The 17975-nt window shown below is 29.8% G+C and overlaps 11 protein-coding genes across 11 annotated transcripts, besides 2 other annotated features; 6 read left to right on the top strand and 5 right to left on the bottom strand.

Moving 5' to 3' along the window:
- Nucleotides 1-163: 163 nt before the first annotated feature.
- On the top strand, nucleotides 164-1664 carry TA02605 (uncharacterized protein; the record flags this gene model as incomplete). Its single annotated transcript, XM_949660.1, has 8 exons — nucleotides 164-234; nucleotides 272-482; nucleotides 549-628; nucleotides 658-829; nucleotides 860-1021; nucleotides 1094-1154; nucleotides 1184-1234; nucleotides 1291-1664. 8 exons carry the CDS (start codon nucleotides 164-166, stop codon nucleotides 1662-1664), a joined length of 1182 nt encoding a protein of 393 aa, XP_954753.1.
- Nucleotides 1665-1891: 227 nt separating this feature from the next.
- Nucleotides 1892-3702, top strand: TA02610 (vacuolar ATP synthase subunit h, putative; the record flags this gene model as incomplete). Its single annotated transcript, XM_949659.1, has 8 exons — nucleotides 1892-2165; nucleotides 2267-2395; nucleotides 2461-2589; nucleotides 2643-2848; nucleotides 2930-3016; nucleotides 3047-3147; nucleotides 3234-3451; nucleotides 3521-3702. The coding sequence occupies 8 exons, from the start codon at nucleotides 1892-1894 to the stop codon at nucleotides 3700-3702; spliced, it is 1326 nt and encodes a 441-aa protein (XP_954752.1).
- Nucleotides 3703-3785: 83 nt separating this feature from the next.
- On the bottom strand, nucleotides 3786-4688 carry TA02615 (uncharacterized protein; the record flags this gene model as incomplete). The annotated part of the gene is made up of 1 exon (XM_949658.1): nucleotides 3786-4688. The coding sequence occupies one exon, from the start codon at nucleotides 4686-4688 to the stop codon at nucleotides 3786-3788; it is 903 nt and encodes a 300-aa protein (XP_954751.1).
- A 274-nt stretch (nucleotides 4689-4962) lies between these two features.
- On the bottom strand, nucleotides 4963-5736 carry TA02620 (uncharacterized protein; the record flags this gene model as incomplete). Its single annotated transcript, XM_949657.1, has 1 exon — nucleotides 4963-5736. One exon carries the CDS (start codon nucleotides 5734-5736, stop codon nucleotides 4963-4965), a length of 774 nt encoding a protein of 257 aa, XP_954750.1.
- Nucleotides 5689-5736: a sequence feature (Signal peptide predicted for TA02620 by SignalP 2.0 HMM (Signal peptide probability 0.966, signal anchor probability 0.000) with cleavage site probability 0.769 between residues 16 and 17).
- Nucleotides 5737-7092: 1356 nt separating this feature from the next.
- Nucleotides 7093-8340, top strand: TA02625 (uncharacterized protein; the record flags this gene model as incomplete). The annotated part of the gene is made up of 1 exon (XM_949656.1): nucleotides 7093-8340. The coding sequence occupies one exon, from the start codon at nucleotides 7093-7095 to the stop codon at nucleotides 8338-8340; it is 1248 nt and encodes a 415-aa protein (XP_954749.1).
- Nucleotides 8341-8475: 135 nt separating this feature from the next.
- TA02630 (uncharacterized protein) lies at nucleotides 8476-11949 on the bottom strand (the record flags this gene model as incomplete). Its single annotated transcript, XM_949655.1, has 7 exons — nucleotides 8476-8571; nucleotides 8672-9115; nucleotides 9148-9356; nucleotides 9388-9429; nucleotides 9509-10003; nucleotides 10035-10094; nucleotides 10257-11949. 7 exons carry the CDS (start codon nucleotides 11947-11949, stop codon nucleotides 8476-8478), a joined length of 3039 nt encoding a protein of 1012 aa, XP_954748.1.
- Nucleotides 11950-12358: 409 nt separating this feature from the next.
- Nucleotides 12359-12864, bottom strand: TA02635 (DNA-directed RNA polymerase II, putative; the record flags this gene model as incomplete). The annotated part of the gene is made up of 3 exons (XM_949654.1): nucleotides 12359-12569; nucleotides 12634-12723; nucleotides 12791-12864. 3 exons carry the CDS (start codon nucleotides 12862-12864, stop codon nucleotides 12359-12361), a joined length of 375 nt encoding a protein of 124 aa, XP_954747.1.
- Nucleotides 12365-12424: a sequence feature (1 probable transmembrane helix predicted for TA02635 by TMHMM2.0 at aa 104-123).
- Nucleotides 12865-13413: 549 nt separating the features above from the next.
- On the top strand, nucleotides 13414-14283 carry TA02640 (RNA polymerase II carboxyterminal domain (CTD) phosphatase, putative; the record flags this gene model as incomplete). The annotated part of the gene is made up of 3 exons (XM_949653.1): nucleotides 13414-13596; nucleotides 13635-13715; nucleotides 13807-14283. 3 exons carry the CDS (start codon nucleotides 13414-13416, stop codon nucleotides 14281-14283), a joined length of 741 nt encoding a protein of 246 aa, XP_954746.1.
- A 152-nt stretch (nucleotides 14284-14435) lies between these two features.
- On the top strand, nucleotides 14436-15063 carry TA02645 (ubiquitin-conjugating enzyme (MMS homologue), putative; the record flags this gene model as incomplete). The annotated part of the gene is made up of 4 exons (XM_949652.1): nucleotides 14436-14444; nucleotides 14556-14702; nucleotides 14755-14877; nucleotides 14920-15063. 4 exons carry the CDS (start codon nucleotides 14436-14438, stop codon nucleotides 15061-15063), a joined length of 423 nt encoding a protein of 140 aa, XP_954745.1.
- Nucleotides 15064-15329: 266 nt separating this feature from the next.
- Nucleotides 15330-16638, top strand: TA02650 (molecular chaperone, possible; the record flags this gene model as incomplete). Its single annotated transcript, XM_949651.1, has 7 exons — nucleotides 15330-15609; nucleotides 15641-15792; nucleotides 15825-15885; nucleotides 15970-16095; nucleotides 16131-16276; nucleotides 16311-16412; nucleotides 16471-16638. 7 exons carry the CDS (start codon nucleotides 15330-15332, stop codon nucleotides 16636-16638), a joined length of 1035 nt encoding a protein of 344 aa, XP_954744.1.
- A 60-nt stretch (nucleotides 16639-16698) lies between these two features.
- TA02655 (uncharacterized protein) lies at nucleotides 16699-17688 on the bottom strand (the record flags this gene model as incomplete). The annotated part of the gene is made up of 1 exon (XM_949650.1): nucleotides 16699-17688. One exon carries the CDS (start codon nucleotides 17686-17688, stop codon nucleotides 16699-16701), a length of 990 nt encoding a protein of 329 aa, XP_954743.1.
- Between the last annotated feature and the right edge of the window lie 287 nt (nucleotides 17689-17975).

The following is a 17975-nucleotide window of genomic DNA, read 5'->3' as shown; positions in this document are numbered from 1 at the left end:
TTTTTACTATAAAAATAATGAATAATTATAGTCAATAAACTTCAAAATGTAGTGAATTAATTGAAGATATAAGGAATTAACACATAATTAATTTTATTAATTTTATACATAAATATTAGTTCAACAATGAAAATAAATTAGAATATTAAATTTAACGTAAAAAATGGTTAATAAATCTGATTTCAATGCGGTATTGAGTAAAGTTGGAATTCCTCCTAGTTTACAGAAAAAAAGGTAATTAAAATTTAAATTCATCTTAAATATGTTTTAGAGGAGATAAAATCAGGAGGAAACCTCAGCCTAAGAGAGAAACTGAACAGTATTTTACTGGTTTCATTCAATTTCTGTTTAGGCCACCTGAAGATGGAGTCAAGTATAGAAACAGAGCTTTGGAAAGATCCCAGCTAAAGGAAGAATATAAAAGAGTTCAAGAAGAATTCGAATTATTACGAACTCAAACTGAAGAAGAGTCACGTTATATGGTAATTGCGTAGTATATTATTTATACGATTATATATTAAGTATATTAATGTTATATAATGTATTAGGGAGGTGATATTGAATATACACATTTGGTAAAGGGCCTGGATTATGCATTATTAGAAAAAATAAAGAAGCAACTCACGACGTAAGTTTGTGAATAAATTTATAATTTAGTCCAACTGCCATTGAAACCAAAGATTCAGTACCTTCATCAACAGACTCAGACTTGGGTATGGGCTTTACTGAGTTTGGATTTTACCTTTATAAAAACTTTTTCTATCACACAAACGTGAATAACATAAATTTCAAACAGAGGTTAAACAATACAATACACTTACTTGAGCAAGTAATCAAATTATAAATTAAAGTTATTTAGGGAAAGTATAAGCTTAAAACTCATAATAATAACTTGATTTACAACTTCAATGTCGGGAACAATTATCAATTTCTTCCAAATTTTACTACTAACGACACATTTAATTCTGAGTCTGATGATAACGCTAATTCTGATAACAAAGTCTTCATTACAACTGAACAGGTGATAAACCATAACTAATATATAAACCTTTAGTATTAGTAGTTAGCATTGATGGTTCTGAAATATTTGTAGGAGTTGTTGGATGTGTTTAATTGGCATATGGAAAATAAGAAAAAAAAGAAAGAAGAAAGATGTAAGAATATATATTTTAATTATTTTTAGTGCCCTTTAGACCCGAAATTAAAACTATTAACACAAACAAAAAACAATCAGGTATTTAAAACAATATACAATTAAATTATTTTATTACGAGTTTAATGATGAAATAGATTTATTAATTGGTGAAAACAATGATAAAGAAGAATCAGATGATGATATATACGAGGGAATAGGAACATATAATAGTAATGAGTTTAATGTGGAAGCGTTGAATGAGTTGGAAGGAAATATTTTTGAAATCGAAAAGGAGGAAAAGACTACGTACAAAGTACCTGAAAAGTTGCTTAAAAGACATAAAACAAAACTGAATGAACCAGATGTGGATCTAGATTTTGATGATGGAGATGATGAGGCAATCAGTAATAAAAAAGGAAAAAAGAATAAAAATTGGGATGAAATCGAAAAAATCATCAAGGATAAAAATCCTTCTTTGGATAAATTTAAGACCAGTGAAACAAAAGCTACAAATATTAAGTTTTTATAATAACTAATAATGTTATTTTGAGTTTTGTTGTTTACTTTTCATGGATTATCGGGTATGTATATAAGTTTGTTGATGGTTTCATAATATCGTCTTAATAATGGACTAATTATGTAAAAAAATATATTTGATAATTTGTGATATTTAAAAAATCATTGTGTTACATATATAGTTGAGTAATAGTTTATTATTTCGAAAATTTACTAATTTTTGGTAAGAACAGTTAAAAAATGGAGCCAGAAATATTAAACAAGTTAATGTTAAAGAACAAAATCAATTATGATTTGGTGAATCCAGAATATGACGAATGGCTGATTACAGGAGCTTTGGATACGGAATCAGTTGAATTAATCAAACACTTTACAAGTTTAAATAGCCTAGAGCGCGTTGAAATGGTTAAAAAAGACAATTTGATACTGAAAATACTTTTAAACGCGACCTACGCCACAGGCCCTGGACTATTACGCCTTTACTCACTCCAACACATACATGATATATGTCGAAGTAATTCATTACCATTATACTATTATACTATTAACATTAATACTGCTAACACTAGTCCTAAATATATTTAACCGTTGACGATAATTAATATTGTTTTACAGTTGATAATCATATTTATAATATTTTATTGGAAATTTTAAATCATCGCGATGTTTACTCAATCTACTACGATATAATTACACACGAAAAGGACAAAAAAATCATACAAATTATTCTTTATCTACTAACTGGTATATAAAATATGGAAAAATAATATATATTATGGAATATATATTGGCGAATAATGCCTGTTTAGGATTTATAGCATATAATAAAAATAATATTTTTAATAATGAAGAAATCGATAATATAATAAATTTAATTTTAAAATTGACCATCAACGATTACTCTAAACTGTATTCCCTTTCCAACATATTACAACTGAGTGAGTATTTATAAAGTTTATCTACAACTTACTGATGGTATATCCCGTTTTAGGCAAGTACCACGTGCTTATCGAAAATGAAAGCGTATTAACACTGATAAAGAACAACTTGGATAAGGAAATATTACCTAATTCCCAATATAAAGCCATTTTCTGCCTATGGCTAGTTTCGAGAACTAACAAGTACATTGAATACTTTTATCAACAAAAAGTCATCCACTTGTTATGCAATATTTTATCAACCACCAAAATCGAGAAGGTATTCTTATACACGATTATACCTACTACTAATGTAATGTAAATAATGAGATGTTTAGCCTCCATAGTAATGAATTTGTAGATAATAAGAATAAGTTTATTGCTGTTCAAGAATTTGTTGAATAATATTAACTGTCTGCAAGTGATTGTGGAGTATAACATTATAAATGTAAGTTAAATGTTTTCTTAATTCAATTAGTCTCTGACACTTCTTTTGTATGATAAATGGAACGATACTGAGTTGTACGATAATTTACAAAAGCTACTCGTCCAATTGGAAAATAAATTAATCAAATTCAGGTTCTACACAACTTATATTATAGCTATCTCAATAGTGAATATAACCACTAGCTATTGTAATTAAATTGTGTGATATTATAATATAGTAACTATGAGCGCTATTGTAACGAGTTAAATAACGGGATATTGAAATGGTCTATACTACACTCAGGTAATATCATCATTTTAACTTGTTTAGAGAAGTTTTGGATGTTGCATAACGAAAAATTCGAACAGGACGAATTTATAAATATATCCAAACTTATCAACTTACTCTACACTTCAGATGATTCAACTACCATTTCAATTGTACTTTACGATCTAGGTACAAGATTCTACTCATAATAACATTCTACACTTATAATATTGTTGCACCATGTTTATAATCTTTTAGGTGAATTTTTCAGATTATACCGAAATAGCAAAAACATTTGTAAAAAGTTCAAAGTTAAGGACAAAATTTTGGATTTAATCACCAATAAAAATCGAGACATTTCACGCCAAGCAATGCTCTGCATCCAGAAACTCATGGTCCAAAACTGGCAACAAGTTAACAACACCAATAATCAATTTTAATCCACAATTACTTATTCTTTATATAAATAAATACTTTTGTGTATACGGAATTGGTTTAAATAGAAAATTAAAAGGAAGAAATATCATTTTAAAATTGGACGGTTTTTCCTTGTACGATGACGACGATGCAAAAATTGGTGATTTTTGTACAACTGAAACCTCAGAAAATCAACCGCATTTTTGTACGAATCCTGGAACCCAAATTCATTTGTTGAAAAAAATTTATACTTGCGAACACCAAATTCGTTAAATTTGACAACCCAAGAACTGGTTTTATTGTCAAAAAAAATCCCCCGAACGCCACTTAAATTACAGTCAGGCTGAAGCTTTAAGTTGTAATTAATGATGTGATCGTCGTTTAAATACATATTACTCGTGGCACCCGGCTCCTTGAAATTATCAGCAGAGTCTCCAAGTTTAAATTTATCCTTGATATTAGTGTACCTCCTAACGTAATAATCAGCCATTTGTCTCGCAAAGCTTAGAGCCTTAGATCTCCCAAGCTCATACTTTGCTCCCCTGGCCCTAAAGCCCCTGAATACCTGAGTGCCCTGCTTATAGTAAAAAACCAAAAATTTTTTCAAAACCGGATCGTAAATCAAATTACCCCTTGAATTTTGTACCAGCCGAATCCGGACTTTTCTTCTTTTTTTAGGCCAAAAAAGCTCCAAACGACGCCCCAATGCAACTTGGATTCGCCTAGGCTCCTTCTTAGACTTCCGCCTCTTTAAACCACGCTGTCGACCCGCAAAATATTTTTTTTGTAAAAATAAATATTTATATTCTTTATTATTTACATTCTTCGGGATAAAGTTGGTATAAACATGGCTTTTAAAATCAATTCCATTATTAATGGTTGAGTATTTTAAAAAATTGTGGCTAAATGCAAATTTGTTTAAGTTGGAATAATTAAATATTAATTTTTGCGATATTCCATACAAATTGATTAAATTTCTGTTGGAAGTTTTAAACAGAATCCCGAACATTTAATACACACTGGATTAAATTGTGTATAATTATCAAATTATACAATTAATTTACATAATAATCCAAATCATTATAATTCGGCTGAAATTTTGAAAACAATATTAAAAAAAGGAAATTAAATAACCGCATAAATCTGAAGGTAAATATTATTCTAAAGTGTATTATGCAATATGTATCATCAGATTCATCATATAATGTGGAAAATATTAGTGTAGCGAATAGTTAATCAAATTAAAATTTAAGAATTAACATATTATGTTAATGTGTGGAAAACTATTCCAGATCTTCTGGTAAGTTTCCGACGTATGTAGTTGTAGTTTTATCATATTTAACTACGCTACCTTGTATATTAGCCTCAGTATCAACTTCATAGTAGTTTTTGTTTCTTTTTCCGTTTTTAAGGAAACTAGTTACTCTTACGCTTAATTTCGACTCCCCTAAAGGTTTAAAAACTACTGATCTCTGAATGGAGTTGTGAAATATAGATTCAATTAGATTAGGTCCGTATTTTATTTCCCCAAGCATTACCCAATACTTGAAAATGTCCGATATAAATATCTCAAAAATCCCTCCGTCATGGCTTCTGGTATCTACATATAGAGGTAGTGCATTAACATCCGCCAAGTCTACTGTGACAAGCTGTTTAACATTTTCTACAAAATAGGGCACATCAATGTTTTTAATTAACTCCACATATTCATATTTTTCTTCAAGTCCAAAGTGGTACGATACGATTTCGATTATTTCTAAATCAGGCTTTGGAATCGTGTGTACAGCACGCCTATTTGCAAGAGTTTCTGCTCCTAAATAAACCAAATTATTTCCTCTGATAATATTGTTAATCACGACATCAGTATTACCAATTCTTAATCCGGAGTAAATGTAAGAGTCGTAACAACCAGGGTGATAAGCATTAACAAGTTGAACCGGAACAGGATCATCAAAATATAGATCTACCTTCATTAATAGAGCATCCTTCGCCTCTTCATCAATTTTCACCAAGCAAACTTCTTTTAAAAATATTAATATTAACCATATCAACTTCATCTTTAGTTTACAAAAATATTACTCAAGAATAGGAATAAACGAATTAATACAAAATTCTAACATAAACTAACACTTAAAGCAAGTCCTGAATCAGTAAAATTAACGAAAAATAAGAAACAAGACAGATGAAAAATAGATTAAAAGTTAAAATTACAATATCTGCTCAAATTTATAAATCAAATTCAAGATTAGTATGTTAATAGTTTGATCTGAAATATGAATTGTTGAATTTCAGTTCTGTTACTTTTATCAAATATCAAATAGGAAATTAAATCACAAAATCACGACATATGAAATAATTTATGTTTGTAAGGTTGATCTTTTAACTTTAGATCATATTTCACCAGATCTGTAATAGATCTAATTTTTATCTACTAATAACTTAAAATTCTATTATATACTACAATATCAGTAATATAATTTCATGTATCGCCTATTTTCACTGTTTAATAAGAATTCGATCTCTTAAAACATTTAATTTGGGGTGGATCTGATGATTTAGAAATTCATCGGTTAATTGATAAGGTAATTTAAAGGCCAATCAAACCTATTTTATTCATCCATACTAGAATAACTATAAATCACTTTATGGTAGATTGTAAAACCCCAATCATTGTAAAGTAAAATCTTGTAATGGTAAATATGACCGACTTTAAACCATTTCTGGACCCAACCAAATTGTTATTAACAACCGACATATCATTATAGAACCAATACTCATTAACAAACATAGTCTTTTATAAGATGATAATTCCTTATTTTAATAAACATAATTCATTAATATATTGATAAGGAAGAGTGATTTTGAAAAGGAAAACTACAGAAATACAAAATATGTTGATAGTAGTAGTTAAATATTGAGACCATACAATTTTAAAATAGTACATGAAACTTGTATTGAACTCAAATTAGTTAAATCCATTGGAAGAAGTAGATGATATAACGTACATATTATATACATATATACTATATACTATAGTATGTGATATATAGGGGAAATATCATTGATTTTGACAAAATTTTTTAAAACTTTAATAATGATAAAATAATATATTAAGATCCAAAAACTAGTTGAATTAAATCAAGTGAATGAACTGATTTCCCAGATAAAATCTTGGGTTTGAGGTGTAAAAAGTCGTGGATCCATTTTAAATTAATAATGACAAAATTGTATGGGAATTTATTTTTTAAACAATATCTTAAATTTGGACTTGTTTCTTCTAATATTTTTAATCCATACAACTGTTTTATGCCATGGTATGTTACCTAACACATCCACGGTTACTTCTATTCTCACTAGTTAAGCTGTTATTTATTTTTTAATAATAATTTATACTTAATTTTAACAATTAATTAATGAAAATCATAGAAGGAAGCCACACATTCCGAATTTCTTCATTTAATTTATCGCATTTTAAAATACATCACGAATCACCCTTATTAATCAATTTAAAACAATTAAAATTTTCCACACCACCAAAATTACACTTTAAAGGGCTGAATTCTCACAAAAAATTATGTTACTTGTATTATAATTTTAAAAACCCTCGATTCTACTATAATAGTAATATTAATACTCACATCATAGTTGATAACTTCAATAATACTAGTGATGGAGATGGATTACTGTACATGACCAGAAAGGTTACCTATGGATACCGTTATGACCCAGAGAAGGTCAGGAAGAAGGGTACAGTCAGGAGTAAGATATACTTTGACATGTGGAAGGACAAGGATCCCTATTACGTAATTCACAAGTTTCTTTACGAAAATGACCCAGACAACAAGAATTTTAAGTATGATATTGACCTGGCGAAAAAGGTAAAGTGCAAAAGGAACATTTTCGCACATTACAAGAAGGATAATAGGCTGCGTTTTTTTTGGTATGCATCAAGGAAGAACTACTCAAAGGGTCCGTTCAGCAGATATATTAATTTCGCTATTGACAGGAACGAGTTCAGGTTCAGCAAACTCCACAGCTACTTCCACATTTTACCCTACGTTCACGAGCATTACAAAGATGATCCCAGATACATCTATTTTATGAACCGCTTTTTATCGAGACATGGGAGAATCGCTGAGTTCAAACGACTCTCCTCCGCTAACAACACTACCAACAGTACTGTTGACAAAGTTGACCAAGTGGATGTTAAATCAGAGGATACTATTAACTCACCTGATAGTGTAAATGATAGTAGTGGTGTGACTAAAACTTGGTATAGTAGAGATATAACTTGGAAGGAGATTATGGCAAAAGCTAAAATGGAAGAGGAGGAGTTGTTTAGTAAAATTTCAACTGAGCCAATAAAGGTTGATTTGGGAAACGACAGGAGTTTTACTGTAAAGAGGGACGGTTTCAAAGTGCACGGCGAATATTACTCAAAGATAAATAAGAAGAACCGAGAAACTCCATATGATATCTACAGTCCCTTTTTGCGTACCAAACACTCTTCTAGACGGAGAAGATACCGTGAGAAGATCCCAATCGACCCCAGCTTAAGGTTCAAGACCAGGAGGGAAAGATTAATCCACAACGCCAAAAATCGGGACGTTAAAGAATTTATTAAGAAATATATTAAACAAAAGCCAAAACAAAACAACTAATCTACTCACTAATTTACTATATGCTATGTATATATTATGAAGGTATTGGATTATTTATTTAGTGTCATTGACTTTTGTAATAGGAGTAGTGATTCATTGATTAATTTTCTGTAAATATTCTAGTTCATTATTATCTTACTTGTATCTGTCATTGTTTACTATTGTCTTGGCCACCTCTAGGCATTTTGGTATCTTCAGCATTTGAATTATATCACTATTTTTATAAAGTTTCTAAAATAATTTGTAATTGTAAAATATAGTAAATAATAATGTTAATTGTAAAATAGTCAATAATAATAATCGTATTGATGATATAGATATTTGAAAATACGTTTGTGGTTTGTATTTTGGCCAAAATCCTCAATAAGATTTTATCGTGGTTCTTCTCAAAAATGTTGATACTACTTAAATATTTGTTGATTTCGTTCTTGTTATCACCAGCTGAAGTGGGATCGGAACTGATGTACCAGTAGTTGTAAAGTTGAATGATGTTAACAATGTACTGGAGTTGGTTAATGTTAATATTCTGAATATATCTCAGCTCGTCATAGATGTCAATGTTGTTTTCCAAAATACTCTCTGGAACCTGGAGTTTGGTATTGATGAATATACTGCTGTCAATTCCTATTGATGCACCTTCTGTCCTCAAAGTACTTGCACCTTTGTGTGTATTAATTATGGTATTCGTTTCATTATTCAGAGTTAAGCTCATGTTGTGGAGAGTATAGCCAAAAAAGCTAATGTTCTTGCTACAATTGGGATATCTTTCACCATTCTTCAACTTTATGTAATATAACTACAAATTACCATTAACACTATAAACTGTATAGTAATTATATTAATATATAGTAGTAATGCAGATAGTCTTGTGAATAAGTGAGTTTTATTAAAACTAACATTAAAGTTGTTAATGTATAATGGGTAGTAGTTGCTATTAACGTTAACTGTTGGTATCCACTCCAGAACGTCATTGTTATTTACATTCTTTATATTGTTAGCCAGGAGCCATAATTTATCTAAAAAATACTTTCTTTCAAAATTACTTACATTTACTGTCCATATACCATAATACGTACTCGTTACTAAGTCCTAAAACACATTACACATAGCTATTCCAGGTAGAGTATTTTATTTGACTATTGTTTGTATAAGTAATTCATTTCATTACCTAGATGTTTAATGTATGTATTATTGCTCAGAATCAACAGATCATTGTAAAGAGTTATGATTTTGAGTGTATTATTATGGGTTAAACCCTTGATCCCATTAATCCATAGAACATTGACGTTGTATACCGTGTTTTGGGTATTTGTTATTATCTGCGTCACCACAACAAGCATGTTCTTGTTTGTTAGAAGGGACACTATTGAGCCCTTAAGCTTTGAAACACTCAAAAGCATATTATTTCGCGTCAGCAGATATAGAATGTTCAAATTAGTTACGACGGAAATGTAGTTGGAAGAAATCGAAACCGCCTTTATCTCTTCACAGGGGAACCTCCGGTCCCAATTTTCATTATTATTATATAAATTGTAATAATATACCACACCAACCTTGCTCTGGCTCTTACTCGTCTCTTTATCAGGCTCTGAATTATAGTCAGCTGTTTCTCCAGCTTGGGAAGTGGAGTAGATATTAGTACCACATACGAGACCGTCTAAATCTACAAAAGTAATTTAACTGTATTCACCTACATAGTGATGCCATCTGACAGCTGTAACGGTCAACCTTTTTAATGTATCCACTCAGTGGTCCTATTCAAAGTTAGTAAACAATTATGATATTAGATGTTGTACCAGAGAAAAGGTGAATTTGTAAATTGTTATTCTCTAAATTATTCTGTTTACTTATATGACCATATTCATTCCAAAAAAGACACCTATGATTCAATCGTCAAATGATTTACAGAATATAACTATGATCAACAGTAAACAACTGAGTAAATAACTGGGTGGGAAAATACCATTGTTTAAATTGATCGTTTGGTTTAGGACATAGACCAGATGTTAGTATTTTTGGTTCTTTGGGCAAAGCTAGGTATTCCAGCTGTTTTACTTTTCTCTTCAATTTCTTAATCTCGTTTATTAAGTATACCAAGTTATCTCCGTTGTTGTAAACGTTATAGGAGCCGTAATTCTCTATATCGTACTCTTCTTCTGCACCTGGTTCACCTGTTTCAGTGCCTGTAGTAGCAGTTTCCTTGTCCTGGGAACCTCTGTACGAAAGCTGTGATGTACTTTCAAGTGAGTCATCATTAAGAGTTGTCGTTGCTGTGTGAGATGTGGCTAAAGGATCGTCATCTTCCATCGATTCCAAGTCTAAAAACTGTTTTCTTCTAGAAATACTCTTTAACTTCTTATACCTAGCCTCTTCCTTCTCATCATTCATTTTTCTCTTAGCCTTTTCAGTTTCCTTTTCCTTCTCTTTCTGAGTCTGTTCATTCGGCTTTTTATCTGGCGATTCAGATACTTTCCCTGTAGAATCAACAGAGTATTCAGAAACGAATTTATCTTCTTGAAATAACAACTTGAGGCTATATACCAATTTGTAATTATCAAACAGCAGCAAATTTAAATCACCATTTAATACACAAAAGTTGTATTTCAAGTCCAATTCACTCTCTTCATTGGTCTCTGTAGAATCAACTTGATCTTTCGATCTTTCACTTTTCACAATATCTTGTAGTTGTGAGCTATTTAGTGAGAAAAGAGTGCTAACTGTATCATAATCGTAAATCGAAATTGAAAATGATGAATCAATAGTGAGGATCAAGTTAATGTCATTAACAGCTTGGAAGTTGAAAAAAACGACATCTTGCACCTGTGTAAACTTGTACAAACTTAACTTATTCAGGAACGTGTACATCAGTTCATTCTCATAGAGCAGGAATAATAAATTGTTTGAATCCAGAATGTACTTCAAACCGGAACACGATACTTCCAGCCTATTCTCCATGCTTGCACTGTCCAATACAGTATCTAAACTGCTGTAGAGTGCATTTGATATGAAAAGCTCATCAACTGTAACTGTGCATATACAGTTTTCCATCACCAATAGCAACTTGTCATTTGGTGTTGAGTTGCACAATCTAAACTTTTGAACATTGTTACATAACTTTACATTTTTGTCCTTGGACCAACTTAGTAAGTGAAGTTCACCCTTTCTAAGATATAAAGTGTATAAATCATTTACGTCAAATGTGTACAGGGATACGTTTACATCTGAATCTTCCTCATTCAGGGGCAGTTTGTGGTAAAAATACAGCTTTAACTCACAATCATACTTTAGTAAGACTATAAATCCATTTCCTAAATACAGGGTAACCAGATACACATCTCTTCCATCCTCGAATTTACTCCCTTTCGTTAAAAATTGAGACTTATTCTCAACTTTGTTATTGCCTTTACTACCTTTGAATGGGTTAGAAAAAACTGATAGTGATTGGATGTTATAATTATGATTTTGTTCAGTTCCAAGGTCCACAACAGATAGTAAATCCAATAATTTAAAGGTTTGGTCTGAATTATCTTTGAAATTGTAAAAAATTAACTCCGTTCCCTTTCCAAATACTATAAATCTACAGGAATTACATTTAAAGGGTGTAAACATTACTCATTGGAAATCGCGTAGGGTCCTAGAGGCATTTTTGACATTTAACCTTCTTTTCCCATATTATTATGTTTAAAATGTGTTCAATATACTAGAATGTGTCGAAGTTTTAAATATTCTAAAAACTGTCTGGAGTATTATGTGGTACAGACAACAGAAGAGGTGGAAATACTGAAAATCAGTGGAATCTTATAATTATCAAAAAGTTATGGAGTATAAAACATTAAAATTTGTTATTAAGATTTATGTGCGATCCTTAAGTGTGGTCTATAACAATTTTTAGAAGAGTGCAACTTATTTACAAAATTAAATAATGAATATATAATTAAGAATAGAATATTGATGAGAATAAAGTGATAATTATTATTTAATATTTTCAGAAGTATATAACAAGGAACCAGAATATAATTTAATCAATATATATGATAGTATAAAAGTAATTAATTACCATGTATATATTCCTCAAATGCGATAAATTGTTCCTTATATTAGTAATTGCGCTTAATATTACAGTAAACGGGTTGTCAGTTTTTGTTCTAATTCTGATTTCAAGCTTATTTTCAAGAGGATGAGGCATACGATAACCTACAAATGTAACACGATCATCCTTGCTCAGTTTACTAAAATCAATATTCAATAAATAAAAAAATATTAATATGGTAAATAATATATAATAATTCTTACGTTCGAATTAGTGATCCGAATGTATGATCTTCCAAATGAACAATAAAAGTACCACAAAGTGGAAATCTAGTATCAGGAATCCATTCAACTCTATAACAGTTTATATAAAATTCATATATAATTAAATAAATAAATTGAGAGTAATGAGTAGAATTACTTTTTAAGGCCATGGGCTAATTCGACCATATCAGCCGTTTCAGGCTTATTAATTAAAGAAGTTTGTTTGGACATTTTAAAAGGATAAATCAAAACTTATTTCTAATTTAATTATTTGGAAGATTTTGTAGTGTTGGTTCATTGAGGATAACAGGCGAAACTTGTTAATTGATTTTAAGAATTTATTAACTATCATATATATTGATTAAATTATTAAATAATATAGCTTTAATTTTATAAAACAGTTAAACGATATATGTGCAAATTTATATCTCCTATTTTAAATATATACCTAAAATTGCTAAATAATGATAAACCTATAATCGCAGTGTTAAAATCAAAACATTTATATTATTTTTAATTTTAATTAGTTAAAAATAACTAGTTAATAATTTTATAATTTAACAATCGATGCATGCATAGGATTCTACACCTTACACATTTAATATATGAAGTTTGACTTTTAAGTTTTTTCTGTAATACATCAATTTTATACATAAATTTTTTATAATTAAATATTAAATTTGAGGTTGGAAAGTAACTATAACGATTGATCCAATTCTCAAATCCTATACACATTAAATCGTTCATGTATGAGTATTAATTAGTTTAACTGTAGGAAAAATGACAAAAGGTACATCTTTGATACATTTTAATGGAATCTATACGATACCCGAAGATTCCAACGAAAATGACCCAAGAGGTGCTACAGAGCCTTATAGAACTGAAGCTGATATCGCAAAGGAAGCAGTAGGTTTAAAGTATGGAGCAACGGTTTTGAGGAAGTCGGCAACTTTAATACCAAAGGTAATTTAAATAAATAATCATATCTCATTTCATTTTAGAGAAAAACATTGGTACTAGATTTGGATGAAACACTCATTCACTCATCGTTCGAACCTTCCATCAACTCTTTCACTATGCCAGTATGTTTAATATATTCTTAACTATATTACTATTGCTATTGTGTCCTAAATAACTAATTAAATGATATAATTAAGCTAACAAACTGTACAGTTAATGCAAAATGGTGTTGAAAGAACGATTTATATAAACAAACGCCCCTATTTAGACGAGTTTTTATCAATAATATCGGATATTTACGATATAGTAATCTTTACAGCTGGTTTAAAGTCGTATGCAGACCCGGTTATAGATGCAATTGATGTGAATAAGGTGTGCAAAAAGAGACTATTTAGGGATAGTTGTAAGTTCTGGAACGGATACTACATTAAGGATCTTGAGATTCTAAATAGGCCTATGAAAGATGTGATCACAATAGATAATTCGCCCTGTTGTTACTGCCTAAATCCAGATAATGCAATCCCTATTGAAACATGGTTTGATGATGAAAATGATTCTCAATTGGCTAATTTGGTACCTCTACTAACCAGATTAGCACAAGCTGAGGATGTGAGGAATATATTGGCAAGTTTGTTTAATAATGAATTCATCTTCACGAGAATGACAATTGGACAAATTAAAAAATCTTAAATTTTAATTTGGTTGAATAAAAATATATCCTAATTTCTCTAATTTTATTTATGTGGGAAATTAAACTACTAGATGTAAACTTTTGAGATAATTATATGTTAGTTTAATATAATTTAATATAAATTAATTATAAATTTTAATTATCTTGTCAAATGGACGAGGTATGATTAAATTATGCAATAATTTTCATATTTATCCTTAGTCGATAGAATATTATTCATTAATAAATAATATAACCAAGGAATATAGTTAATATAATATGTTTTTTCCAGGTCAAGGTTCCTCGCAGTTTCAAGCTTATTGATGAGCTTGAAAGGGGCCAGAAGGGATGTGTAAGTGACGGCGTTTCATTTGGCCTCGAGAGACCTGACGATATTACCCTAACCAACTGGTCCTGTACTATCTTAGGATATCCAGGGGTATGTAAAAGTAATTATTTACCTAAAATAACCTAAATGAATAAATGTTTAGACCAATTATGAAAATCGTATCTATTGTTTATCAGTTGTTTGTGATGATGATTACCCAGATAAACCTCCCAAATTAAAATTTTTAACTAAAATATCACTAACAGGAGTGGATTCAAAAGGAAATGTAAGCCAAATAAAATTTTTAGCTTAATCATTGTTTCAATAGGTGATTGCCGAATATTTTAGCACATTAAAATACTGGAAAAGACAGTTAACTATTGAATCTGTTCTTGTCGATATTAGAAGACAAATGTCAAGTCATATTAATAGAAGACTACCTCAACCTGAAGAAGGAACAACTTATGATTAACACAATAATGTATTACCAAATCAAATACATAATTTAATATTAAGTGTATTATTAATTTTTTTCTACACAGTTTATTGTTAATTAATTAATTATAATGGTTTCTTAGTATCGTTAGTGTTATTGTTTCTCAGTATACTCAAAACCAACAGTGACCAGAATTTACTTTTAATTTTTTTATTCTTGTTATATTTACCATGTTTATTATTTTTTAATATTGTTTATATTTATTACTATTATTTGTTAATTTTAACTGCTATAAATCAGTTATGTCGCTAGATTCACAGAATGAACGTAAAAACTCAATAAATGGACACCAAAATGAAGGAAAATCCACAAATTTAAATGAAAATAATGATAATCAACAAAATAAAGGAACTAATGATGAAGAAGAAAAAAATAATCAAAATGATATATTGAATTCTCCTAATACTTGTGGTAATAGAGTGGATGATCTGGAAGAGCCTGTAGAAAATAATGAGAATAAAGAAAATGACGGAAGCTTTGACGATATATTAAAGCTGTTTTACGATGAAATTAACACCCTGAGTAAGAAAGTATGCTATATAATAACGTTTAGCCGGAAAGGTCGAATATGATAACAAGAACATTATCTTGGATTCCAATTCACTAATACTGAGACTAACATCTCAGAGCTTTTCAAGCCCTTATCAAGTTTTACAACTGAAGCCAGATGCCACTGAGGATGACATTAAACGCCGTTACTACAAGGTGCGTATTCTATAATTTAATTTATTATTTAGCTGAGTTTGCTAATACATCCAGATAAGTGTAACCACGAAAAGGCACCTCAAGCATTTCAAGGTACTCTTAAAACCAACCAGCTATACAATGTTACTCCTTCTATTCAATAGATCTACATCTTAATCTAATACATAATAATTTTAGTCTTGAAGGACGCTTACAACGACATAAGGAAGGTGGATATTAGGGAGAAATACAAGGAAATTTACGAAGATGCCAGGAAAATCGTTTACAAACGCCACAAAATTAAACTCGACACCACTCAATTAGGTACGCAATACCATCACTGATGTTAATGTTTTTAGAGTTGTATAGTATGGGCAGGGATGTGAATTTAAAGAGTTTTGAAAGTGAGATTGAAAAGGAGTGCGTTAACATATTAAATAAGCAAAAGGAGCGCAGGGAATACGCTGAAAACTGTATTAAAGCTAATATTCAATATGAAAAAAATGTAAGTCTCATAAAATTAAACTCACATTCTTTAGATACAAAGCAATTTGATGAATTTGGAGAAGGAAAAATTACAACATCAAATCGAGTGGGATAAAACTAGAGATTTGCGGGTGAACTCCTGGAAGACATTCCAGGTACGATACATATTTTCTTATCTAGTCAAGAATAACTTCACCAGTAAATATAATTTAGAATAAAATGGGTGGAACAAACTTGACAAAGAATGTAACTGTAAGGAAGGAGGAAAATACTAATATGAACTTAAATAACAAGTCAATAATAAACCTACAAAGTAATCGTATAAATAAAAGAAAGAAGATTATCGATACAACGGAACTTTACAAGCAAAGTTGGAAATAAACCTTCAAATTTAGTGGAAAATTACCCTTAATTTTTCAAACAGTACATTACAATTTGTAGTTAACCTGTATTATCTAGAGTGTTATTAGCGTCAGTATTGGTAATATCAGAATTATTCTGTCTTAAATCGTTAATATTATTTAATAATTGATCAAGCGATTTCTTTAACAGGGGACTCTTGGATGGAATTTTACTGATAATTGATATAATTTCATCATTAAACAAATTTAAATCAGCTTCGTTCAAATTATTATGGGCGTACTTGTATATTATCCAACATTTATCAACTTCACCGCTTATAGGAGAATCAACGGTAGTAAATTCAGTCAATTCTAAATTAGATTCCTTTGAATCATCACTGTTCTTAAGTGTATTATCAGTACCAGTATTATTAGTGTCGTTGAGTGAGTTGAGGATTATTTTAACTTGTAAATTTAATAGAAAGGAAAGTAGATTTAAGCTATTGGGAAGAATCCTTAGAGACTTTTGTATAATATTTTTTGAGGCCCTAATGCCCTTGTTTTTTAAAACATAAGAAGCGAAGATGAGCCATAAAATTTCCTCGTTTGGATTCTTGCTAATCCCGTTAACAAGAACCTTCTCAAAAAGCTTAAACGACTTTATCTTCTTACAGTAGTTCAAGTATAACTGGTACATCTCAATATTACCTATAAAACGATTTATACAACGGCGAAATATCCTGTGAATGTAACGTTTATTGTTCACTTCAACCAAGAACTTTTTTCTACCAGGAATATTAGACTTGTTAGTATTATTAATAGTAGAATGATTAGAATTTTTATTTTTATTCATGAGTTTGCTTTTGCGATATCTTGATTGGAGTAATTTATCAAGCTCCAATTCATATTTTATATAATTCTTGTATGAAATCAGGGAAAGATTCGGGTCGGGGCTGATAATATCAAATTCAAATTTACGACGGCGATCAACGATACTTTTTATCTCCTTTAGGGTAAATAAATCTCGGAGTAGCAATTCCCGAAGGTCTGGAGCAAAATCTTCCAACTGTTTCTGAACTCTATCAGCCATATTTTCAGCCAAACAGTTAAATATGAATTTTAAATATAAATAAAAAATATAAACAAACAATTTTCATTGAGAATTAAAAAATAAATTAAGTAAAAAATTGGTACTGTTATGATAAAGGCCCCGACTTTAAAAGTACCCAAATTTCACATTTTACAATATTTTTAAGATTAATTAAGATTCGGTTTAAAATTTTTACCATAAATATATGGACCTTCTTTACTTCATCCTAATCAAGGTCACACTTTAGATCTAAAATTGGCGAGACGCGAGAAATTTTATGTTTTAGC

The sequence above is a fragment of the Theileria annulata genome, chromosome 3, assembly GCF_000003225.4.
Source record: "Theileria annulata chromosome 3, complete sequence, *** SEQUENCING IN PROGRESS ***".
NCBI lineage: Eukaryota > Apicomplexa > Aconoidasida > Piroplasmida > Theileriidae > Theileria > Theileria annulata.
Note: the sequence above shows the minus strand (reverse complement) of the source record. Positions and strands in the feature narration are given on the sequence as shown.